At 41.1% G+C, this 27258-nt stretch overlaps 1 protein-coding gene across 8 annotated transcripts in view; it reads left to right on the forward strand.

Annotated features, from left to right (window-relative positions):
• CFAP206 (cilia and flagella associated protein 206) overlaps positions 1–27258 on the forward strand; it is a 66986-nt gene that overhangs the window by 18998 nt on the left and 20730 nt on the right. For 2 of the 8 annotated variants that reach the window (XM_067011430.1, XM_067011436.1), the window contains exons 1-7: positions 14460–14682; positions 15939–16047; positions 17993–18076; positions 20929–21019; positions 23190–23378; positions 24388–24546; positions 25945–26153. In XM_067011430.1, the coding sequence (XP_066867531.1) occupies positions 14672–14682; positions 15939–16047; positions 17993–18076; positions 20929–21019; positions 23190–23378; positions 24388–24546; positions 25945–26153 (852 nt within the window). In that variant the 5' untranslated portion in view covers positions 14460–14671. Of the gene's footprint in view, positions 1–14459; positions 14759–15934; positions 16048–17992; positions 18077–20928; positions 21020–23189; positions 23379–24387; positions 24547–25944; positions 26154–27258 lie in introns of those variants that run through there. The other 6 variants (XM_067011432.1, XM_067011434.1, XM_067011431.1 and 3 more) reach the window with 5 other exon arrangements.

Raw genomic sequence — 27258 nt, forward strand, 5'->3', positions numbered from 1 at the left:
CATAAGGAAGAGCAAAGTCCAAGAATAGAAGGAGGATGAGGGCAAAGGAAGTCAAGGGCCAAGGGGAATCGGAGAGGGGCTTACAGATCTAGATGATGCACTTCAGCAATGAGAGACGTCTCGGGTCAGAGAGTTCTGAAGGGCAGTGTTATGGACTGAATGTTTTGTCCTCCACAAATTCTTATGTTGAAGCCCTAACACCTGATATGATAGTAGTGGGAAGCAGAGCCTTTGGGAGGTATTAGGTTCAGATAAGGTCATGAGGGTGGAGCTCCTATAATGGCATTAGTGCCCTTAGAAGAAGAGACATCAAAGGGCTTGCTGCCTCTCCACCCTCGATATGTGGACACCAGGAATGTCTGCAAACCAGAAAGAGAGCTCTCGCCAGAACCTGACCAGGCTGGCACCTTGATCTTGGACTTCTCAGCCTCTAGAACTATGAGAAATAAACGCCTTTTGTTTAAGCCACCCAGCCTGTATTTTGTTGTAGCTGCCTGAGCTAAGACAGGCAGAAATGGTTTGGGGTCTTTTACAGCTACAACGTTTGTCTTATCTATGGCTAGCAGATATTAGTTGCAGTTTTGTTAGAGGCAGGCAGGATCTAAATGCCTAAAAAATATGCTTGTTTGGGCTCTATTTAATGCAATTGGATGTGTAAGAATTTGAGTTTGGCACTGGCAGGCTTTGAGCTAATAGTCCAAGCATATTGTGAAGAAGTAAAAAACATAGGGGCCAATAAACAGGGGCTATCGTTAACTGATTATATAACCTAAGATACTCCTGAGGAAGAATCAGGCAGGGGGATGATGCCTTATCATACAAGTATTTCAATTAAAACAGTGTGGTATTGGTTTAGGGATCACCCAATAGACCAATGGAATAGAAGAGACAACCTAAACACTGGCCCATTTATTTAAGAAGATTTGATTTTAAAATTGGTTCTGAAGAACCTAGGGGCCAGACAGGAATAAAGACGCAGACGTACAGAATGGACTTGAGGACACAGAGAGGGGGAAGGGTAAGCTGGGACGAAGTGAGAGAGTGGCAAGGACATATACACACTACCAAATGTAAAATAGATAGCTGGTGGGAAGCAGCTGCATAGCACAGGGAGATCAGCTCAGTGCTTTGTGACCACCTAGAGGGGTGGGCTAGGCAGGGTGGGAGGGAGACTCAAGAGGGAAGAGATATGGGAATATATGTATATGTACAGCTGATTCACTTTGTTATACAGCAGAAACTAACACTAATTGTAAAGCAATTATACTCCAATAAAGATGTTAAAAATAATAATAATATAAGGTATGATAAGAATGTAAAACATACATGGATAAATACAGAATAAATAATTACACAAATACGTTAACAATATCAGTCTTTGTTAATGAAACTATAGGTGATGGAGTTTTATCCCCCCCAGATTTCCATAAAGATGTTTATAATGGGAAGTGTCCCAATAAACTACTTAAAAAAATAATTTTATTGATGTATAGTTGATTTACAATGTTGTGTTAATTTCTGCTGTACAGTGAAGTGATTTGGTTATACATATATATTCTTTTTCATATTCTTTTCCATTATGGTTTATCACAGGATATTGAATATAGTTCCCTGTGTTATACAGTAGGACCTTGTTGTTCATACATCCTATATATAATAGTTTGTACCTGCTAATCCCAAACTCCCACTCCTTCCCTACCCTACGCCTTGGCAACCACAAGTCTGTTCTCTATGTCTGTGAGTCTGTTTCTGTTTTGTAGATTTGTTCATTTGTGTCATATTTTAGATTCCACATATAGGAGATATTATATGGTATTTGTCTTTTTCTTACTTCGCTTAGTATGCTAATCTCTAGGTCCATCCATGTTACTACAAATGGCATTATTTCATTCTTTTTTATGGCTGAGTAATATTCCATTGTGTGTATATATGTGTGTGGGGGTGTGTTTGTGTATACCACATCTTCTTTATCCATTCATCTGTCAGTAGACATTTAGATTGTTTCCATGTCTTGGCTATTGTAAATAGTGCTGCTATGAACATGGGTTCTTTTCGAATTATAGTTTTGTCTGAATATATGTCCAGGAGTGGGATTGCAGGATGCTATGGCAACTCTATTTTTAGTTTTTTGAGGAACCTCCATACTGTTCTCCATAGTGGCTGCACCAACTTACATTCCCATGAACAGTGTAGGAGGTTTCCCTTTTCTCCACGCCCTCTCCAGCATTTGTATTTGTAGACTTTTTAAAAAAATATAAATTTATTTATTTATTTTTGCCTGCATTGGGTCTTCATTGCTGTGTGTGGGCTTTCTCTAGTTGCGGTGAGCAGAGGCTACTCTTCATTGTGTTGTGTGGCTTTCTCATTGTGGTAGCTTCTCTCATTGTGGAGCACGGGCTCTAGGCACACGGGCCTCAGTAGCTGTGGCACGCTGGCTCAGTAGTTGTGGCTTGCGGGCTCTAAAGCACAGGCTCAGTAGTTGTGGCGCACGGGCTTAGTTGCTCTGTGTCCTGTGGGATCTTCCCGGACTAGGGCTTGAAGCCGTGTCCCCTGCATTGGCAGGCGGATTCTTAACCACTGCGCCACCAGGAAAGTCCCCTCATTGTATTTTTTATTTGCATTTCTCTAATAATCAGCGATGCTGAGCATCTTTTCATGTGCCTAATGGCCATCTGTATGTCTTCTTTGGAGAAATGTCTCTTTAGGTCTTCTGCCCATTTTTCTATTGGGTTGTATTCTTTTGTGTCCCGATAAACTATTTTTCTACTAGGCACTTAATAAATATTTAAATGCCAGCCAAATTTTCATGCTTTTAATATTGTAGGTGTGTATCTAATAATTGTTGAAGCCAGAGTTGCTTCCTTGTGCAGTCAGGCTTATCTTGGTGCACCTGTCAAACCACTTCAGTTACCCACACTGAAACTGTCATACTGCTCATGGCTTAATTTTATTTATTTATATTTTTATTTTTTTATTTTTTTGCCGTACGCGGACCTCTCACTGTTGTGGCCTCTCCCATTGCGGAGCACAGGCTCCGGACGCGCAGGCTCAGCGGCCATGGCTCACGGGCCCAGCCGCTCCGCGGCATGTGGGATCTTCCCGGACCGGGGCACGAACCTGTGTCCCCTGCATCGGCAGGCGGGCTCTCAACCACTGCGCCACCAGGGAAGCCCATGACTTAATTTTAAATGGAATGCAGCTCTAGCATGAGATTGTGATTTAGGAGAGGATATCCTTTTGATGTATTTTGATGACCTGAATGACAATATATTTCTTCTTCAAGGTTTTTACCTGTCAGCGAAGGATTTAAATTGGAGTGTTAGCTGTTTATGAAGACTGATAGACTCTTGACCTTAAGAATATTTATTTGTAATATGTATTCATTCACGATAATTGTTACTGAGTGTGTATTATATGTCAGGCATTGGTCTAGGAGCCTGGAACACAAAGATGAGTAAGATTGGTAGGCCCCTGCCTCACCCCGCCAGCTCACACTGTAGTCAAGGGAAACAGACATGAACACCAGTAAGTGACAAGGAGTGTTGGGGGCTCCGGGGTAGAGGTCTGCATAAAGTGCAGTGGAGGCCCGAAGAGGGAAGTGACCAACCATGTGTAGGTGGGAGATTTGGTGAGGAGTGACTTTAGTGAATAGGGTGACATCTGAACTGTGTCTTGGAAGTCACAGTTGGGCAGGGCAAGTATTCTAATTAAAGGAAGTTGCTTTAGCCAAAGCACAAAATGCTCAAGGGTGAGAGTCATTTGGAAGTTTGAGTTGAGGTACAGCAGGTATGAGTGCCCAGTAGAACTTTCTGCAGGGATGGAAAAGTTCTATATCTTCACTGTCAAATATGGTAGCCACTAACCACATGTTGCCAGCGCAACTGAAGAATTAAATTTTAAATTTCATGTAATTTTAACTACTTTAAATTTAAACAGATGCATGTGGTTGGTGGCTACCAGATTGGACAGTGCAGGTCTAGAGATGAGGCCAGATCAAGGAAGAACTTCCATCCCATGCTAGGGGGACTGAATTTTCTCTTGTAGGTAGTGGGAAAAGAGCTGCACATAGGGAATTACTTGATCAGCCTTGCATTTGGGTGGGGGGCAGACTAGAAGCAGATGAAACAATTAAGAGACCTCCAAACACAGTAACTAGGGAAGTAATTAGGGAAGGGAATGGACATCAGACAGGCTAAGAAGGCAGAAGGGGTTGGCTTAGTGACAAGACTGCATGTGAAGGGGGAAGAGAAGGAAGATTGCCCGAAGCAGGTTCCGGGCTGCTTTAGTCATTGGGCCTGTTATTAAATAGGTGACACCTCATCTCAACAAAGAATGCCAAGAGCGGGATGAGCTTGGAGAGAAGATTGGTGTTAGAGATAACGAGCTTGGAGTGCAGGTGAGAAATTCAGGTGACCTATTACTAGCTTTCTATGGGTTGGCCAAAAAGTTTGTTTGGGTTTTTCCGTAAGATGTTACGGAATATACTTGCAGTGTGCCAGGAGGAATTGGCAGTCCAACCCTCCCCACTGGAGGGACAACTGTCTTAAAATAATCTGATGGAATTTGGGGCCATTATCTGGCCACAAGAAAATAGCTGCTAAAAGTGGAATGCAGCTCTTTTACAATTTCAGCAAAGCTGGAAGAGGGTCAGCTCTCTCAAATTCCTCCTCAAAAAAATGAGGACTTATGGACTACAGAGCAAGGTGAGTTCCTTGATAATTGAGAAAATAAGATTATTTCTTTTTTAAAAATTGTAGTATAGTTGATTTACAATCTCGTGTTAGTTTCAGGTGTACATCAAAGTGAATCAGATGTATATATATTCTTTTTCATTATAGGTTATTACAAGATATTGAATATAGTTCCCTGTGCTGTACAGTAGGTCTTTATTGTTTATCTGTTTTTTTTGTTTTTTTTTTTTTTTCGGTATGTGGGCCTCTCACTGTTGTGGCCTCTCCCGTTGCGGAACACAGGCTCCGGACGCGCAGGCTCAGCGGCCATGGCTCACGGGCCCAGCCGCTCCGTGGCACGTGGGATCCTCCCAGACCGGGGCACGAACCCGCGTCCCCTGCATCGGCAGGCGGACTTTCAACCATTGCGCCACCAGGGAAGCCCTGGCTGTTTTATATATAGTAGTGTGTATCTGTTAATCGCAAACTCCTAATTTATCCCTCCCCGCCTTTCTCCTTTGGTAACCATAAGTTTGTTTTCTATGTCTGTGAGCCTGAAAATATTATTTCTTTAGTAAGGGTTTAGACTGTACCAAATTAAAGTTTGTCCTTGGGAGCCATGCTATCGTGCCCTTCAGAGGGAGAGGGAAGCACAAAGATGAAATTCAGTCTGGAGCCCAGTCCCCACGCCTCATGCCCACCTCCAGCACATGCTCTTCCTGTAAGTCTAGGGCTGTGTTACTCAGTCTGCGCCCACCTTCTGATGCCCAGGCACCACTGGAAACTGCCGACTCTAGTTTGAGGCATGGATGGAAGGAGAGAAGACTAAGCATCCTCTCTTCCTGGGTATGTGTGAAGGGGGTACTTGGAGGTAGGTAAGACATCCTAAAGCATGAGTGTCAAAAGTGATGTCGGAGGAAGATCTTCTGAAGACCTCTCATTTAAATGCCTCCTCTTTTCCCTCCAAAATTGTAATTCCTTCCAAAATCACGCTAACTTTTCGGTAAAGACATTAAAGCCATCTAAAATTTCTCTTTTTTTTCACTCGCCCACTCCTAAACTCACCTCCTTAACCCAGATCGTCTGGTTTGACTATTACCTCCCAGGCTCTGTTCTTAGGGATGCTGGGGACTCCACAATAGATGTTCCCTGCCTTCAAGGAGCTTGTGGTCTAGTGGGGGAGACAGACAAGAAAATAGACTCCCCAGGAGTACTGAGAGCTCTGTCAGGTGTATGTACTGGGGGGTGGGGTGGGCTATGGACATGCCTCTTGGGATGGTGGAAATGTTTTGGAATCAGTTGGAGGTGAAGGTTTAGGACTCTAAACCCAATATTGACAGGTCAGAGAAAGTTTCATGGGAGACATGGCTTCTGAAAACATGGAGGAATTAACCAGGTGAGGAGGGAAAGGGGACATTCAGAAAGAGGAAGTAACCTCTGTGCGAGGATCTGGAGGCCAGCAAGTAATGCACCATGGCCAGAGAGTAGAAAGAGTGTGGTCTTGGGGGAGTGGAGGTAGTTGTGAGAGCTGAGGTTGGATGGCTGAGCTGAGATCAGATCATGATCACCTTGTATGCCATGCCAAGGAGTTTGGACTTTACCCCAAGGCCACTGAGAAGCCTTCATAAGGTTTTAGGCAGGGGAATGACTTGATCAGATTTCCATTTTTGAAGTTTCGTTTTAGTGTAGGCGAGGATTTGGAGGGATACGAGACTGGAGGCAGGGAGCTCATTTAGTTGGCTGCTGTAGTAATCCAGGCCCAGCCCCCCAAAAAACTAGTTGCTTTAATAAATTCGGGAGAAATGAGAATGGAGAGTAATTCAAGAGACAATAATGAAGAATTGAAGAGAGAATTGAAGCAATTCAAGAGACAATAATGAAGACTTAGTTCTGAATGTAAGGACTGGGGAGATGGGTGTGGGAGTGGGTGGGTGAAAGCTACCTAGTAACATTATCTGCATATACAGAGTAGGTGAGTAGATAAGATACCAGAGTTTACCATGGGGGCTCCCACGGTATTTCTGATATGCTATCCGTCACTCTCCAGTGTTGAGAATCACTGCCACGGAGGCTGTAATGCAAAGGTTTTTATGCTTTAGATCCTGCTTTCCTCATTAGGACTGTGTGTACGAAATTTTTTTTTTTAATGTGTACGATATTTACCTGGTTTGGGGGGAAAATACCTTTAAGAAAGAATCTATTGCCTTCACTTCTTTTTTAGAGGCTCGATTTTGATTCTAATAGAATTCACTGATTTAATTTTTTCATTTTATGTTCTTGTAATTTCAGTTCTCTTGAAGCACATGAAAGAGCAGGACCCCATGCTTGGGGATCTGCAGTAAGTGTTTCAGGTTCCCCCCAACCCCATCTAGGTTGTGAAAATTTGATCTTAAGGTTTGTTGTTTCCCCACTGGCTGATTCATGTGATGGAGAAAAAGGTGGGAAACAAAAATAATTAATGCTTTTGCTCATCATTCATCTTATTTTTAAAGGTAATTGACAATCGTAAAGAAAAGTCGATTTTTAAGGGTCAGCCTAATGAACTTAAGAAGCTTGCTATTTTTGTGTCAGGAAACTCAACATTTGCTTTTTTTCTGCCTCTTCATATGTGTGCCCATGTAACTAACCTCTAAAGAGGAATCTCTCTAAGGAAGTTGATTAAGAAATGATCTTGTGGGACTTCCCTGGTGCTGCAGTGGATAAGACTCTGCGCTCCCAATGCAGGGGGCCCGGATTCGATCCCTGATCTGGTAACTAGAGCCCACATGCATGCCGCAGCTGAGTTTGCGTGCCACAACTAAGGAGCTGGTGAGCTGCAACTAAGGAGCCGGCGAGCCACAACTAAGGAGCCCTCAACTTGCAACTAAGGAGCCCACCTGCCGCAACTAAGACCCAATGCAACCGAATAAATAAATAAATATTTTTTAAAAATGATCTTGTGATCTTCTTGACTGAAAAGATGTGGGAAGTAGACTGAAAATAGTTCATGCTTTTTCTAAAGGAAACTGCGGTAAGGAGCGACTTGCATTGTCTTGCTTGTGCCACAGTTTTTTTTCATCATTTTACCCTGAAAATTCAGCTTCCCTTTCCATTAGCAAGCATTTTTGTGGAGAAGCAAAGTTAAACTGGAAAAGGAAATTGTCAGCTAATTCTAAGACTATGACTTCCTCCATTTCAAAATTGGTATACCACATATATTATGTAGACTAACACAATGGCTGTGGTTTTTTTTTAAAAAAGGCAGCCAACCATTGCATAGCATATGGATAATGGAGAAGAAGAATGAGGTAGGGTGAAAAGCACAAGATCTGGATTTTTTTTTAACTTTTGAGGATTTTTTGGAAACCAGGATGCAGCTCTATTTTAATGATCTATAGCCAAAAAGCATAACCCAAAGTAGAGAAGTTCTACATTATTGTGCCTTTTCTTTACTTTTTATTATGAAATAGAGCATATACAGAAAACGTTAATATAACATATGCACCATTGAATACAAAATTATAAAGTGAACATCCACATAACCACTGTCCAAGTGCATTCGAGAATCTTAATCTACTGACACTTGCATGAGTTTCAGAGAATCTGAATTCTCTGAAATTACATGTAAAATTAGGGGCCTTATGTATTTTTCTGGGGGAAAGAGTCTAGAACTTTTCTTAGAATCTTAAAAGAGTTCCCTTCAAATTTTAAATACTGATTTGAGCAATAGAACTAAGATGGCCCTGTGACTCAGTAGCTGTGTAACCTTAGGCTGGTCTTTTTTGCTCTCTGAAGCTTGAATTTGTAGAAGGCAATGAACAAAATAGTTCACGCTCTTGTGACGCTGTTGTAAGGAGCCACTCATTTGTTATTATCTGTGAAATAACTTGGTAAACTCTTGCAAATGTTCATTATATATCTCTGTTAGTAAATGGAAACTTTCTTATTAAGGTCTTTGCAATATCTAAAGAACTACTAAATTGCTTTCGTTGATGGAGGCTGGTTTAAAAGTCCTGATCTATCATTGTAACAGCTATTCTGGCAACACTCCAATTCTGGACTAGGAAAACTATCTATTTTTCCCAGGCGGCCCCTGAGCTACTCATCAATGTCTGAAGAAAGTCACTTAACTTGGCAGATTGCTTTCACTTTATATTCATGATTGTAACCGTCAGATGAATATCCATTCTTCTCAGCAATGAACTGAAATTTTCTATTAAGCATACTTTTGTACTCTCCTAGATGACTGTTTCCTATTATCCTCTCTCCAAGATTATCCACAGTTCCACTTCTGACCATGATGGAATAACAAGGACTGAACTGAACTTCCTGCCACAAACAACCAGAAAACTGGACAAAATATATAAAGCAATGTCTGTTTTCAGACATTGGAAGACAGACAGCACAGGACTTTGATGCCTGAGAAAAAGGGAGCATATGAGGTTGAATGCCTTGCCCTAACTTTCTGCGTGGAGGCAATTTCCAGAATACTTGGAAAATAAACCCAAACAGAGACTAGAGATCTAGCTGAGTTGAGGAGACAGAGACCAGCATTCCCAGAGGCTGAGGGAGCTGGAATTTGAAGGGCAGAGTTTTTTTTAAAACAACAACAAAAAAAAACCCCCAAAAAACCCACAGCGCCATAAATCTGAGTCTTTGCTAAATGTTTGGCTGTGCATACATCGACTGAAAATTCACACAGCCCATCAAAGAATAACCAGGGAGTTGCAAACTAAATGATTCCCAGAAATCACAGAGGATGGGCAGACATTTGAGCTCTGACCAGTCAGAGTGGGAAGTCCTCAGTGAAAACCTCTGAGCAGTCATTACTTAGTAGTGGGGAAAAATTACCCCGGGAGTGAAGACTACTCTAGCCTCATCCTAGTACAGCTGAAACAGTTTTCAAAGGAATCAAAACGATCCACAAATAACTGCCTAAAAAAACCCCAAAGCTCAACATTCCTTGAAGGGAGACAGCAAAATTCAGGCACTCAACAAGGATAACATTTACACTGTCCACCATTCAACAAAAATTAGTAAACATGCTAAAATGCTCAACTCATTTGCTCTTAAGACTTTAGGGAAATACACACACACACACACACACACACACACACACACACACACACACACTCACATATATATATTCCCCTGTTTAAAGTTGTGATAGTCCCTGATCCCTGACATCTTAAAGTCACTTAATCATAGGAATTAAGTCTATGCCATTTCGTGAAGGTAATCCTATTTATCTTTGAGTTAAAAACATTCAGGAAAATGGAGCTCACTTTCTCTCCTAAGACTTCCATCACAACTGGTCAACTCTGTTTGTTTTATGTTAAGTTAGATCCACTAGTGTCTGTAGATTTGTAATCTGGTGTTCTGAAACAACATAAAGTCCTCTTTCTCTTCTAACAAAACTGAGACTAGTTCTCAGGCCATGTTTTTCTTAAGGTAAATATATCCAACTCCTTCCATTTCTTTCTGACAAGATTCTTCTTATCATTTTTTGGAGGCTCTCTAGTTCCTCCATGTTTCTTTTTAAATTTCTGCCATGTTAACACTAGAAAAAACTTGTTCTACAAAGACTGGAAGTCCAATAAGTCATGGGAGTGTGAAATACTTTTTCATATTGATTTTGTCAACACTAGTGTTAAAGGTAATAATCATATCTAAAATGTATTGATCCCTTAAGCTATGCCAGACACTATGCTAAGTGTTTCATAAGGATTCCCTCATTTTATTCTAACAAATCTATGAGGTAGATGCTATTATATACTTTGTTTCATAAATGAGAAATTTGGACCATTGAGAGGTTTATAGATGAACTGTTATCACAGTAATATTGTATAATAAGCTACCGCAAAACTCAGTGGTTTAAAACAATGCTTATTTGTTATCACCCATCTGTGGGTTGGCTGGAGTTGGGCTGATCTAGGTTGGCCCCATCAGGACAGCTCTGCATCTCACTGAAAGACTGGTTCAAGCAATTCTGCTCCATATGCCTCTGATTCTTCTCCTGGGACCCAAGAGCTAGCCAGGGTATGTTCTTCTCATGACAATGACACAAGCTCAAGAGGGAAAGAAGAAATGTGGGGTCCCTTAAGGCCTTGACTCTCTGAACTTGATACACTTCCATACATCCCATTGGCCAAAGTAAGTCATATAGCTAAACTCAAAAAATCAAAGGGCAAGGACGGATACTCCACATAAGTCCATAACAAGGGTGTGCGTGCAAGGAGGAGTGAAGAATTAGGGCCAATTATTCAATGTAGCACAAAAGGCTAAATAATACTTCCAAAGCCACACCTATTGTAGGTAGCAGTTAGGGATTAAATTTGGCTGAATGTAGCAGAAAACCTAAACAATGAGATAGAGGTTTATTTTCTCTGATGTTATTGGAAGTCTGGAGGTAGCCAGTCAAGAAGACTGATATGGCTGCTCTGAGATATCACCAGGAACTTAGGCTCTTTTTTCGATTTTTGTTTCCTCACCCTTAAGGTGTGGTTCTCATCTTCATGTTCACAATAAGGCTGCTGGAACTTCGGCCAGTATATTCTCATTTCAAGTACAAAGAAAAGGGAGGGAGATAGACATAAAAATGAAAGAGCTTTCTCTGCCTCTCCATCCAGTGATTCCACTTACATCTCATTGGCCAGGACCATGTCACACGTCACCCCTAGCTGAAAGCGGTGGGTGTTGAGATATCTGTTTTTTTCTTTCAGAATAGAACATTGTCATTTACAACGCCATCAGGGTTGGTAAGGGAGAAGAACTTGTATATTAGGTAGGCAACTAGCAATATCAGACACACTCAGGAAGTATTTGTGCCAGGATTTGTCCATTAGTTTAAAATTATACCTTAGGGGCTTCCCTGGTGGCGCAGTGGTTGAGAGTCTGCCTGCCGATGCAGGGGGCACGGGTTCATGCCCTGGTCCGGGAAGATCCCACATGCCGCCGAGCGGCTGGGCCCGTGAGCCATGGCCGCTGAGCCTGAGCGTCCGGAGCCTGTGCTCTGCAACGGGAGAGGCCACAACAGTGAGAGGCCTGCGTACCGCAAAAAAAAATAAAATAAAATTATACCTAACATGATGGAATTATTCTTACCATCTTAAAAAATATTTAATGTTCTTTAATGTTCTTTTTTCTTGTTTGTTTTTTTTTTGGCCATGCCACGCAGCCTGCAGGATCTTAGTTCCCCAACCAGGGATTGAACCTGTGCCCCCTGCAGTGGAAGCATGGAGTCTCAACCACTGGACCACCAGGGGGGTCCCTAAAAATATTTACTATTCTAACATAAGTAATATATGCTCATGAAACACATTTTGGTAGATATCTTAAAGTATAAAGAAGAAAACAGCCATGCTCTCATTGCCTAGATATAACCACTGTTAAAATTTTGCTATGTCACTTTCTTTTTCGTTGTGTTACTTTGTCTATTTACAGTTTCCAAATTGGGCTCAGTCTCTACGAATAGCTAGTCCTCTCATTTTTTTCTCTATTTTGTTTTATAGATCATATGACTATATACTCATTATAGAAAATCTAGAAATCCAGAAAAGTGTAAAGCAATAAAAATAACTAACCCGTACTCAGATAAGTAATAAATAAAATAACTTACTCAAATCCACACACTGCTAAGGATATTGGTAAATTGACTTACACACTTTTTATATATTCTATATATATGTATATGAGTATAGTTGAGATCGTACTGTATATATATTTTGCATTTGGCTTTTTAAAAATATAAGACAAACACCAGGTTTTTACTCACATTTTAAATGCCTGCCTAATGTTTTACTTTATCAACATTCCTTAAATCTCAGGTGTTTGTCTTTCCAGTGTTTTGCTATTATGTATCTTACTACTCTAAAAATCTATTTTTGCACAAGTTTCATCCACATTCCACAAAAATTTTCTAGAAGGGGAAGATAAATAATCCTTTTATACTATGACTTGCATATTTTTTGTGTTGATTCATTTCCTAATAATTTGTGAATGTCCTTAAGTAAAGTTTATTTGGTATATTTGCTTGCAATTTGAGAAAAATTACTGGCAGTAGCCTTTTTAAAAATAAAACTTTGTTGTTTGATGCTCTGCTTCTAATATCATTTTAATGCTGTTTTGTACTTTCATGTCAGTAGGTGGACCTAACGAACATTATTACAGGGCAAAACCTCATTATTCCATCTCCAGACTCGGATGTGTTGTATGTGCTTCTAGAACGTGCAGTTTTCTCTTCTGGCATCTTGGGCTATCCTATTACTGACTTCATTTGAACAGGAGGACATGAAAGTAAACTGTGATCCTTCTTTTTTTTAAAAAAAAACTATATACTAATGGAAGAAATTTTCACATATTGAGGTATAGGGAAAGTCATTCTGGCTTATACGTGATTTAACTTGAATTTTATGCTAAAACAGCCGGTTTGTGGCCTATCAAACATACACTGTACCTCTGCTTTTTTTTTTTTTTTTTTGCGGTACGCGGGCCTCTCACTGCTGTGGCCTCTCCCGTTGCGGAGCACAGGCTCCGGACGCGCAGGCTCAGCGGCCATGGCTCACGGGCGCAGCCGCTCCATGGCATGTGGGATCTTCCAGGACTGGAGCATGAACCCGCGTCCCCTGCATCGGCAGGCGGACTCTCAACCACTGCGCCACCAGGGAAGCCCTGTACCTCTGCTTAAGCATTAAAGAAAAGTGCATTGACCCTGTCCGTGTTAAAATTAGAGCTCTTTCCTTGGCAGCCAATGCTGGTACTCCTTCAATGATAAGACTTCCTTCCTGGTGCCAAGGCCATACTGACTGGCTGTGTACGTGCTAATCTGTTTTATTTGAAACCTTTTAGGAATGCATCCCTGACTTGTTTGATATTCTTTGTTCTGACAAAATATAAAACTGTTGAAAACCATGTTTTTCAGGAGCAGTTCCTCAGAGTTATCTGAGAGGCTGTGTCCAGGGCTGTAGGCCTCAGTTAAAACTCTTTTCTGTGGATTGTTTATTGATTATTTCCAGCAACAATACTTTTATATGCACTGCATTTCTCAAGAATACAACTCTTCCATTTTCCCATCTCTAGGAACTGGCCTCTGCTCGCCTTCCGCACTGTATCCCCCTTTTAAAAATGCTGCATAGGTTTCCATGCTACTAAGTTAATACTCTTGTTTAAGAAATCTTGTGTTTGACCCCCTTAATCCACTGAGGTGTAGTGAACCTGCCTTCTTCTGCCTGGGATTTGGGTCTCTCTGTAGTTTTTTTTTTTTGGCTGTGTTGGGTCTTCATTGCTGCATGTGGGCTTTCTATAGTTGCAGCGAGCGAGGTCTACTCTTCATTGCTTTGCGTGGGCTTCTCATTGCGGTGGCTTCTCTTGTTGCGGAGCATGGGCTCTAGGCGCACGGGCTTCAGTAGTTGTGGATCGCAGGCTCAGCAGTTGTGGCTTCCCAGCTCTAGAGTGCAGGCTCAGTAGTTGTGGCACATGGGCTCAGTAGTTGTGGCTCACGGGCTCTAGAGTGCAGGCTCAGTAGTTGTGGCGCACGGGCTTAGTTGCTCCGTGGCATGTGGTATCTCTCCCGGACCAGGGCTCGAACCCGTGTCCCCTGCGTTGGCAGGCGGATTCTTACACACTGCACCACCAGGGAAGTCCCTGGGTCTCTTTGCATTTGCTTGTCTTTGTTTTATAAAGCTATTCTCGTCCATCCTCCCGGGAAAGGCTCTCAAGCTTGGACCCAGCCACGCCTCCCCACCTTGGCCCTACCCACATCCTGGTCCCGCCCCCTTCGGGCCCTAGCGTTCGGTTTCCATGGTTACACCGCTGCCTCCGAGATAGCCCAGCTGCCCAGAAGGCCCCCGCAAAGACCCCGGGGAAAAAATCGGGTATACGCGGCTCCACCTCTCCATTCCGGCCAAGATCAGCCCATTCGAGGCTCCGCGCCCTTGAGCCCTGGGTGTACCCCGCGAGGAAGCGAGCGTGGGGCCGTGGACAGAGCCTGGGCCGCTGGAGCATCCCGTCTAGCCTGGTTGAGGATGAACTGTCGGTAAGGACTCCTTTTGGGGCGCCGCTGCTGAACGGAAACAGCGGTCACTTCCGGCCGGAGGCGCCCAGGTCCGCAGGTCAGGCTTGTAACCCGTAATGCGCCGGTGCCTGAGCCCTCTCGCCGCTGCTCGGGGCCGCTTGCACGCCCCAGATGGCCTGAACTTGGGGGTTTAGGCTTCCCAGAGTCAAGCAGGGGCGGGTACTGAGGGGAGTCGTGAGCGGCTCGGGCCCGGCGCCCGAGGGCGCTCGCGCACGCGCACACGCAAGGCTAACCTTTGAGCACGGGCTCGTTAGGAGCTGCTGTTTTAAGCGCTTACCTTCTGCCACGCACTATTTTAACCACTAAATGTATAGAATTTAGTCCTCGCGACAACTCCGGGGAGAGGGTAGTAGTCGAATCTATATTTTTCAGATTAGAAAACCGCTTCAAAGAGAGGTGAAGCAGATGCCCGAGGTCTCAGCTAGAAAATGGTCGGGTCACGATGGAAACCGGGCACTCCAGTTTTATTGGACAAGATAACAAGTGTTGTTAACCTTACCTGAACCCTAATAATGCTGAAAGTTAGCTTTATCTACCTGGGATTGCCTTTGTTAGTCTCTACATGCTTATTTCCCCTGTGCTCAGTTACTGGTACGAATCAGAAAACCTGAGAGCCATTAAAACCCACCACCTTTTCCTGGTTTATAGTAAATGGAATTAATAACCAGGAGTTCATTTTTTTTTTCCGTGATGCGTAACTCCTGTAATATTTTTTGCTTTTATGTTTTTAATCAAGAGTCTAAATGCCAACTTGGATGTGCTAGAAAGAGAATTTAGACGATCCAAGCAAGAATTGTTTTCCAAGAGTCATTATCATTATGAAAGGTCATTCAGTGAATGTGGTGGAATAAGCATTTCCTCTTTCAAGCTGTACTTGGCCGCCTACACAAATGGGAGTGGGGTTTCTCATTAATTCTACTCCTCCCTGCCTCCAATAGTGTTTAACTTTTTTTAAAATTTAAAAATATCATGCTATAAATGTACTTTTGGTGACCACCATCATTTAAATAGAGGGAATGTTTCAATCATTTGAAACATTCCAATTGTTCTGTCATTTTTATAAATATGAAACAAAGAAATGAAAACAGGAGGGGCCTAGATTCTCATAAATACTAATAAGTTAATAAATAATATGACTTTACAAATATGTTGGCGAAATCTAAAGAGGAAAAAATAGTGTATAAATGCAATTTTAAAAAATCTTTTTATTTAGCCAGAATGCCTCCCACTCAGGCTGAAAGTGTTATAAAGAATATCATTCGAGAAATAGGACAAGAATGTGCAGCCCATGGAGAGATTGTTTCTGAAACTCTGGTTGCTTTTATGGTAAGAATAAATATTTTTGTGAATTACTGTTTTATTAAAAAATGTGTTTAAGCGGTGCCCATTTTCCTCTTAAAATTCTGTGGCGTTTTCCTAACTGGTATTCCGTTGAAAACATACTGAGACCGTTGGACAAGTTAGCCAAAAATATTTTTTTAAGTCTATAAAGCATGTTAGTTCTCGCTTTTGGAGACTGATTTAGAAGATCTTGATAAGTTTTAGAAACATCAATAATGTTTTCCTATGTGGGAGTTTTTTTAAGATGTATTTTTGTTCACTGTTGTAAAAATTACTGATTGCCTTCATCTCGGAGAGGCAGCAGTGAGCGATGGAGTGAAGCGCGATCTTAATTCCCTGCCCAGGAGTTGAACCTGGGCAGCCTGCATGACAACCAGGAATCCTAGCCACCAGACCAGCAAGGACTAGAGGCTAGAAGCTATTTTTCCCCGGCTCTTGCCCCCAGTGGAAAATGCATTTCTCACGGAGGCAAAAACTGTAAAAACAGGTAGAACGTTTATTATTAGAGACACAGCACAACAAGTGGGAGAGCACACAGAGAAACAGTTTGTTTAGTTAAGACAGAAGCTAGGCAGGGACTTCCCTGGTGGCGCAGTGGTTAAGAATCCACCAGCCAATGCAGGGAACACGGGTTCGAGCCCTGGTCCCAGAAGATCCCACATGCCGCGGTGCAGCTAAGCCCGTGTGCCACAACTACTAAGCCTGTGCTGTAGAGGCGACAAGCCACAACTCCTGAGCCCATGTGCCACAACTAGTGGAGCCCGTGTGCCTAGAGCCTGTGCCCTGCAATGAGAGAAGCCACCGCAATGAGAAGCCCACGTACCACAATGAAGGGTAGCCCCCGCTCGCGGCAACTAGAGAAAGCCCACGCACAGCAGCGAAGACCCAACACAGCCAAAAATAAACAAATAAATAAATAAATTTATTTTAAAAGGGGGGGAAAAAAAGAAGCTAGGCAGAGATGCACATCTGGAGAGAAAGGGTGTGGGCGTCCTCCCTAATGAGGAGGAGTGCAGTAAACGGGCAGTTAAATCATTTATGTAGGTCAGTTCTTCCAGGTCTTTGCCTTCCTTCTGGCAATCGTCTTGTTTTTTCCCCCCTGGCTAATTTGTTTCAGGACCCTCTCCCTAGGTGCGCATGCACCTCTCAGCCAAGATGGATCTCGATGCAAAGGCATCTGGGAGAAGCAAGACTCATTGTGGCCTGGCATTGTCCCCTGACTTTTGACCCCCAAGGAGACTTTCTGCACACGCCTAGTGTCTGCCTTGCCTCAAGGGTTGCGGGGGAGGGAAGCGGAGATCCCTTGACCCCTTACTCAAACAAGTTTGTGCCCTTCTTTGTTCTCACCATGAATGTTGTCTTAAGGCATCCCCAAGAGACAAAACTTGGCTATTTACCCTGTCTCTCTGGTAGCTTCCATTTCGGAGAGTAAATAGGAGACTGATTTTAAATGTCTAACCTGGAGCCCATCTAACTCCCGTCTCAGGAAATGCAAACAGGAGACTAGTTGTAAGTGTCTGGCCTGAAGCCCACTTTTTCCTGCCCTATGAAATGTGAACAGGAGGCTAGAGGTAAATGTGTAGCCTGGAGCCCATCTGTCTCCTGCCTCAGTCTCTCTACTCTTGCTTTTGTTTTAACAATACGCAATAAAAAAAATACGATAAAAATATTCAGTTTCCCAATGTAAAATCTAGCCATTGCTTTCAACCTGTTTCTCCATGTCCTTTTTCTAACACCATGTTCAGATTTGATGTTTATTGCTCCCTTTCTTCAGCCTCTAATGAAGGTGTGGATGAATTGGGTTATAAGAAAATCAGCTGAATAATCAACTGCTGGGTAGTCAAGAGGCAGTTATTTAAAAAATGGAAAATTGTTAAACTAATTCTGTAGTAACATGTAATAAATTTAATGGACTCTTTCCTACTCTCAGGTGAAAGCTGTTGTCCTGGACCCAAGTAATGGCTTTAACACGGATAGAACTCTTCTAAAAGGTGATGTGCAGAAACTTGTAAAGGTGATTATCCAACGGTTCTCAAATTTTGAATTATTTACTTGCAATTCTAAATATAGTATTTGTGTTGGTCAATATTGCCTTCAGCTCCGTGAAAGAAAACCCCACCAAATAGTGGTGCAAACAAATGAGAGGTTTATTTTTTCTCATAAAACGAAGTCTAGAGGTACATAGGCTATTTTTCCTGACTTCCTGGGTCACCATCATGCATGTGTTTTCACCCCAGGGTCACAACATAGCTGTCCCACCTCTAGGCAGGCATAAGGTAAGAGGACAAAGGTCAAAATGTGTGTGCAATTAGGTCTGTCACTTTCTTTTTGGAAAATAACAGGCTTTCCCAGAATCCCTCCTGTCTGTTTGCATTTATTGACTAGAATGATACTGCAAGTGAGCCTGGGATAGTGATTTGTTTTTTCTTTCTTTTTTTGGCTGACCAAGTCTTTGCCTTAATCCAGACTGGGGCTTTGTTAGTAAGGAAGGAGGGGTATGGGTACTGGCAGGTAGCAGTGTCTGCCACAGTATTTTAGAGACATCTTGTTATTAATCTGATGTTACACTGAGTACATTATTAACCAGCTTGTCATATACTGTAAAATTATAGTACTAAATTAAGATTCATATAATTATTGATTCAATGTAATTTGTGTTTTTCAATTCTAAGGGAAATATTGAACCCAGAGCAAAGAATTCATCGTTAGAATCAAGTAGGTGTGCCTGAAAAGCAATTTTAAGAACTAAAGAGGGCAGGAACTGTAGACATTGTTAATTTTTTCATATGTTTTAAGTTTGACTCACTGGATTTAGATGCTTAAATATTTATTTTCTAGATATTCCTCAGTGTATTTCTTAAATTTCAACATTTATCTTTTTTTTCCTGGGCTTAATGATTTTAATTCCATCCTTCACACAAAAGACTTGAAACAAGCTTTCCCAGACTTGTACGTGATATTTTCTGAGCTCAGACAAATGGCAGAGAAAATTTTCATCATCTCCATCTTCACTCACAGACAGCAATTCACATAGTGGAGTGCAGGTCTGTCTGCAGATGCTAGAGGGTCAGGAAGAGCTTTGGAAGCTTGGAGCTGGGGAATATGTCGTTATGATAACTGTGCAGAAGAGACTCCATGATTCTCTAAGGCAGCTGAGAGCTGGGTCTTTCTGTGCTGAATTTGAGAATGTGGTATAAGGCCTGTTTTTAGCGATAGGGAAAATGACTGATGGTTATTCAGAAATTTGATTGGATAGCCGTGGAGGAGAATCAAGGAGGGGCAGAAAATGCTTTTATCCTTTTCATGGCTCAAGAAGAGTTTTTTTTTTTCCCCCTCCAACTCAACTAAGTTGGAAAGAATCAAGCTCAATATACTTTTTCTTTAAATTTATTTTTTTATTGAAGTATAGTTGATTTACAATGTTGTGTTAATTTCTGCTGTACAGCAAACTGACTCAGTCATACACTTATATACGTTCTTTTTTATATTCTTTTCCATTATGGTTTATGCCAGGATATTGACTATAGTCCCCTGTGCTCAGTATACTTTTAATATGACAGGTACATTAACTGTCAATTTATATAATAATTCAAGTGATAAAGACTGTTTTCTTTTTTCTCAATTAAAAATCATGTTGATGAGCTAGTCTGTGCATTTGTAAAGTCTGTGCTTGGAACAGCACTTCTCCACCTGGAGGAGTCCAGGTGCATGGGTCCCCTAAAGATAGAGTTCCCTCCTCACTCCTGCTTGCCCCTCTTCCTCCTCCCAGGAAAGGAGGGTTGGTGGCCTGGGAGTTGGGTTGAGGGTGAAGCTGTTGATGTGCTCACGAGGTGCAGACATAATAAAGTCTAACAGGTGAGATGGGGGAAGACTGGGCTTGCGGGGTGCAGAAGAGAGAAGAAAAGAAAAATTCAGGCTGATCCTCTATTCTAAAGGGGCAAAGCAGAGAAGGGGGATGAGCCATCTATGTTTGGGGAAAAACAGGAGAAAATGGACCAGAGGAAGAAATTTTGAAACAGAAGGTAGAGCCAGAGAAAGTCTGGGAGTCGGGGATGTAGCCGCGGCAGCTTTTTATAAAATGCACATGACCTCCATCATCAGCAAAAAAGTGTTAAAGCTCAGATAAACAGTAACGAGGGGGCTTCCCTGGTGGTGCAGTGGTTAAGAATCCTCCTGCCAATGCAGGGGACACGGCTTTGAGCCCTGGTCTGGGAAGATCCCGCGTGCCGCGGAGCAACCAAGCCCGTGCGCCACAACTACTGAGCCTGCACCCTAAAGCCCGTGAGCCACAACTACTGAGCCCACGTGCCACAAGTACTGAAGTCCACAGGCCTAGAGCCCATGCTCCACAACAAGAGAAGCCACCGCAATGAGAAGCCCGTGCACTGCAAGGAAGAGTAGCCCCCGCTCACCACGACTAGAGAAAAGCCCGTGCACAGCAACGAAGACCCAACGCAGCCAAAAATAAATTCAAACAAACAAACAAACAAACAAAAAACAGTCATAAGGAACTCAGGAAGAGCTGTAGACAGGAGCGTAAGCTTCATGGCACATTCACCCACACTCAGGCTGCAGAGACTAAGCAAAAAGTCAAGTTCCTTCCCTCCAACTAGACTATAAGTCACTTGGGTATGGTAATATTGGTTAACTCGGGGGAATAACTTATTACTTAATAAATGTTGTTGGTTAAGTAAACTATAAAGTGTAAAGTCCTCAATGAGAAAAAAATAAAAATGGTTATTGGTAGATAAATATCAGAAATAATGGCTTTGATGTTGCTCTTTGATTTTGAGAATAACTTTGGAAAATACTTCTGATTGTTTCAGAAAATATAACTGGAAGCATGTATGTGATTTTCTTTTTTAGCTTTGTGTGACTCGGCTATTGGACACTAAAAATCCTTCCCTGGACACCATTAAGATGCAAGTCTATTTTGATATGAATTATACAAGTCGAGGTAACATATATCTACCGATTTTGATACCCTTTTAAAGAAGATTCATATTGTATTTCAGGTAATAAGGGTGTTGACTTAAAAAATGTTCACAGCCTAAAAGTTGAGAGTTATGTTTTATTCAGCGGGAAATTTTAGGATTTCAGGCCCGGAAGACAGCATCTCAAGTAACCCTGAAAGAACTGCTCTGAGGAGGGAAGTGGGGATGGGGGGTGGGGGTGGAGGTGGGGGGGGTGGAGTCAGGTTATATAGAAGTTTTGCAACAAAGGGCAGATAGTCTGAACGTCAAAAGAGTATTGTTAATTGAAGGAAACTGATATCCCAAATTAAGGAAATTAGGGTTTTTCTTTGTATGAGAAGATGCAAGAGTCTGGGCTCACTGATATGGAGCTCAGCTGTGTGGAGCCAGTATCCTGTGTTTTCACATCCTGAGTTTCCTCAGGGCTCACCAGCTCACACTGGAGGGCTGCAAGTGCTGATGGCTGTGACATCCTTTGTTTACTGATGTGGCAGGCAATATTCCATTTCTCAAGGGCTTCATTTGGTTGACCAAGAACAATTTAACTTTTTTGTTTATCTTTTGAAATTTTTTCCAACTTTGAAGAATGTAATAATGTTGGAGATGCTAAATGAGAAGAACACCAATGGCCTTTGTGAGTGTCAAAACTTTCCAAGTCTATTGTGTTTTGACTATTATACCACTAATACATAATAAATTAAAGCAACCAGCTCACTGAAGTTAACATTTTTTAATTTGCTGATTTTATTTTTCCTGGTTTATATTATTATCGCATAATGCTTACCTAAATTATGTAACTTACCCAAAAATGAAGTGACTGATGGGAAATTTAAGCTTAGAACATATTTCCTTATGTAAATAGTTTCTTACATACATCAAAAATAAACTGGAAACAGAAAAAAGGAAATGAAATTTCTCTATAAGACGACACTGCCTCTGCCCCACTTTAATTCAATCATTATTAACCATTTGGTGATTTTTGTTGTCTTTTTTTCCCTCTCTGTATTAACCTTTCAGTTATGCTACATGTGTAAAATCATATATCTTGCTTTTTTGATCAATAATAATATTTTAGAACAATAAATAATGGAATTGATGATGTAATTTAGATTTTTCTTAATTTTAAAATTTGAGTTGTTTTTGTGGTAAGATTATAGCTATGAACTGGGTATGGTTGATATGTTAATTATTGCCCTTGTTATAGGGTGTCTTATTGACTTAGTTGCAAGAATTATAGTGCTGGTGAACTGTGGCTCCTTCCACGATTAAGCCTAAACCTTACTGTATTACGGGAAGAAGGGAGAGGAATACCATTCTTGATGCAACATCATATTATAGTAATGATAGTCAAAGGAAATTTATTTAGAACTAAAATAGAAATACACATAATTGAAGAGGAATATTTATACTACCTATATGGATATTTATATTAGATGTGTTTACATACAGTATACTATACCTACTTACCTAGAGAATATAGATAGTACAATATTTATACTGTATGTGTTTATAATATATATTATAAATTGTCTTGTATACTTTCTGCTTAAGTAGGAGGTTTTAGCCCTATCTGCTGTTAACGTTTGGATTGTCTGTTTAAAGGCTTACGTGTTTTGATAAAGCATGCCATTTAAATCACCGGTAGTAAATTTTTCCCACTAGATTTTTGTCTTGAGGTTACTTTCTGGCCACTGTTTATTTTTGCTTACTACATCTTACAAAAATACTTGTTTTCATGCAGTAGAATTGCCATACCAAGCCATTTTTTCCTCTGGTCCTATTTTCTTTTAAAAATTTATTTATTTATTTATTTATTTTTATTACTATTATTGTTTTGGCTGTGTTGGGTCTTCGTTGCTGCATGCAGGCTTTCTCTAGTTGCGGTGAGCGGGGGCTTCTCATTGCCGTGGCTTCTCTTGTTGTGGAGCATGGGCTTCAGTAGCTGTGGCATGTGGGCTCAGTAGTTGTGGTGCACGGGCTTAGTTGCTCCACGGTATGTGGGATCTTGCTGGACCAGGGCTCGAACCTGTGTCCCCTGCATTAGCAGGCGGATTCTTAACCACTGCGCCACCAGGGAAGTCCCTGCTCCTATTTTCTTATGTGAGGAGAATTCTAAGTATCAATATATGGAACATTGTCCTTTGCCAATTTTAGAGGAATTTCTCGAAGAACATCACCGGGTCGTAGAGTCTAGATTAAGCTCTGTTAGCAGAGAGATTACAGATAGTCGAGCATGTGTTCGAGAAGAGCTGGAAAGCCTCTACCGCAAGATTGTCAGCTACGTGTTACTGCGCTCTGGGCTGGGGTCCCCAACAGACATCAAGACTGTCAGAGAGGCAACAGGTAAAAAATATACACCATTTTCATTCCATCCATGACATACATGAACATAGTATCTTATAAAATATGTTGAATTATAAGTATTGAAGATTGAAGTTATCTTCTTTTATCTGAAAAAAAATTAGCACAAATAAGAGGTTAAAACTTAACCCAGATATTTCTTACACAGTGTATCAACACTAAAACTCAAGTAGCACTTTTGGGAAGTGAATATTGTTAATCTTCTTAGAGCTGTATGCACCTAGGGGCCTATTACTCCTCACTACAGAAACACTGGCAGTATGATTAACCAGGCTGACTGGGGAACGGGGACTAATGGGGGAGGAGATTTCCTACTGATGACAGGAGTTGAGTCTGTCCCCTAGGATGGATGATGGGAAATGGCACTGTTTTTTTTTTTTTTTTTTCGGTAGGCGGGTCTCTCACTGCCGTGGGCCCTCCCGTTGCGGAGCACAGGCTCCGGACGCGCAGGCTCAGCGGCCATGGCTCACGGGCCCAGCCGCTCCGCGGCATGTGGGATCTTCCCGGACCGGGGCACGAACCCGCGTCCCCTGCATCGGCAGGCGGGCTCTCAACCACTGTGCCACCAGGGAAGCCCAGCACTGTTTTATCCTCAGGAAATACTTGCCCACTTTCGTACTTTAAGATAAGGAATAGGCAATATCTCTAATCTTCCCACGGCTCTCTTCCATAATTATTTTAAAGCATCATTTTTTTTCTACTCAGAGCCCTAATTAGAAAGCTTGTTTTAATGCCCATTGCCAAAAAATTACTGATGAATGCTTAATTATGAAAATAGTCGTGAGGCAATGGCATTAATTTCAGTAGCTCAGCTTTCTTGATAAATGCTAAATTTTGCCATGTATTCTGGAATCAGGTATCAGACACTTAAAGAATCATCTAAGTAACTCTATAAAGACAAGCGCCTTAACTTTCTGCTGAAAGGAACTTGTTTTCTATGTTCTGATATCTTTACTTACCATTTTGTTGTCTTTATTGTGGTCTGTTTTAGCTGCCCTACAGAGTGTTTTTCCTCAGGCTGAGCTTGGGACATTTCTAACTCTTTCTAAGAAGGACAAAGAACGCCAGCTGAAAGAACTCACCATGATTGTTACTGGAATTCGTTTATTTAACCGAGACTGTGGAAAGGGAGGAGAAAGCATTGATGACTGTAGGTATATCATTAAGTTAAGTTGGTAGGTTAGGTAAGTTTAAAATTTAATGGGAACAGAGGAAAATAATTCACAGTACAGCACTGGCATTCTTAAAGGTTTGCAGTTTTGACCATACCTTAGGTGCAGCTACTGTTCATAGTGTATAGTAATTTTTCATTTTATTGGAGCGAGACCTTAAATTTTATGTATCATGAATCTAGTATGGGAGCATGAATCAGTAAAAGGATTGAGAGGGCCTTCTGGAGGCCAGCCTTCCTAGTTCAGTGGGGCTTTGTGTTCTTTACTCCAAGTCAGATAACCAAAAGGGAATAAAATTCAGTGATTTAAAAAATAAAAATCACCCTGAAAAGCAAACCACTGTTGATGTGGTTAATGGAATGAAATGGTCCAAGAGGAGATATTTGCAAGTCTGTACATTCAGGAGCCTCTACTATGCTGTTATATACTTAATGTATTCATTATCTGTTTTTATTTTATTTTATTTTTTATTTTTTTAACAGGGTTTTTGGGATGTAATTTTCACACAGGAAATTACCCTTTTTAATTAATTAATTTATTTATTTATTTTTATTATTTATTTATTTATTTTGTGGTACGCAGGCCTCTCACTGCTGTGGCCTCTCCCGCTGCGGAGCACAGGCTCCGGACGCGCAGGCTCAGCAGCCATGGCTCACGGGCCCAGCCGCTTCGTGGCATGTGGGATCCTCCCGGACTGGGGCACGAACCCGTGTCCCCTGCATCAGCAGGTGGACTCTCAACCACTGTGCCACCTAGGAAGCCCTCATTATCTGTTAAGTGTGAAAGTACTCATTGAAATATTTGCTCAAAGACCTACCAGTAGAAGGAACTTCCTTATGCATTTGGTACACACATAGGCCCACTGAGAAGGTGTTATTGTCTTTTTACCAGATCACTGATCTAGTACAATAAGGTAATTTTTTTTGCAATTAAAAAACTGTTCTAAAAAGTCAATTCCCATTCTTCATAAAGTTTCCTCTCTTGCTAGACAATTCTGTTATTTTTCAGTATCCCAGTATCCCAGTGAGTTTCTTAAGTGGTACACTTTATTTTCTTTTTTTACCAGTAGTAAAGAAGATACACAGAAGGAGAGATACAGTGGCTTTTCTAGAGGCACATAGTTAATACAGCACATAACACCAACGCCTGTCTATTCTTTAGCATCTTCTATATTTTAGTAGCAAAAGCTGATCTGCTTTAACTTTTGGTTATTATTCTGGCAATGTCTTTTTTTTTGAATATGCCTCCTGATTGTTAATTTGGTTGAGGAAAAAAACTAACTCAACCTAATGTTTAAATATGACCACTTTCTAGGCGTTTTCTTCTGAATCTTTTTAGATTGCCTCGTGTCTCTCTTATTATACCTCTCAAACCAGTGCCAGCTATTCTACAGGAAGCAATTCCAGCCACCACTCAGCATATCGATTCCCAACTTGAGGTGGTCCAGGACCAGGCATACCGCTACACAGCCATCCTTGAGAAAGTAGCAAAGAACCCACTCTTGAGTGGAGAACTTCAGCCCTATATGTTAAAAGAAGCACTATATAACGTGCGACAATATGAGATTTTCCTTCAGATCATTTTGGTGAGTTAATGTCCTAATTGCTGGTCTTTCCCACAGAATGCAGCCTCTTTGTATATATATTCTTTGCTTTGAATTAAATATTTAGTTTAATTTTTTAAAAACCCACTGGTTAGACAAAGATTTTTTTTAAAGTAGAGTTGATTTACAATATTGTGTTAATTTCTGCTGTACAGCAAGGTGAGATATATATATATATATATATATATATATATATATATACACATATATATATATACACACACACACACACACATTCTTTTTTTGTATTCTTTTCTATTATGGTTTATCATAGGATACTGAATATAGTTCCCTGTGCTGTACAGTAGGACCTTGTTGTTTATTGCCGCCTCTTTATATATTATGGGGTGAAAACAAAAGATACAAAATGAGGTCGTTGATAAAGAAGGCAACCTTAATAACTGCTCAGTATATATTGCATCTGTAGGATTAAGAACTAAAATAGAAATGGGAAAGTTGGATGTTGATTCTAATGAAGATGTGTTGGCAGGAATGGATTTTGGGTAGTTGATTCTCTTTGTTCCTTGGTAATATGATTGTTGCATGGTTGCCGTAGTTAAGCAGGTATGTGTATATATATATAAGCAATGCTGCATTGTTTGCTTTCATTCAGAGCAAGTGTCTAAAATATAATTTGGCAGGTTGTTTGCACTCAAAGAACTTTTATGTAATTATTTGTTCTAATTGTAAAAATTGGTAGAAAAGATTTTTATTTCTGATGTTTTTAGATCTAATGAACAAGCCAAACACTATCCCCAGAGAGCTGGAAAATATGAAGTAGTGATTTAAAACTTTTTTTTAAAGCAGCAGAGACCTTTCAGATGGAAACTTACTCAAAATCCTAAAAATATAAAGCAAGTATCTAGATGAAAGGGTTGGAGGACCTTTTCACCAAGGAGCATCCCCAAGCCACCGTAAGATTCCAGGGAACACAGTTTGTTAACCATGTCATGGCAGCAAGCTATGTTTCCACCAGTTACTATTTTGTTTCTGTTTTCTTCCCCTAGCTGTATTGAGGTATAATTGACAAAGTTGTAGGGTATTTAAAGTGTACAGTGTGATGATCTGATATACATACATATTGTGA

This window comes from Kogia breviceps, chromosome 13 (assembly GCF_026419965.1).
Source record: "Kogia breviceps isolate mKogBre1 chromosome 13, mKogBre1 haplotype 1, whole genome shotgun sequence".
Lineage (NCBI taxonomy): Eukaryota > Metazoa > Chordata > Mammalia > Artiodactyla > Physeteridae > Kogia > Kogia breviceps.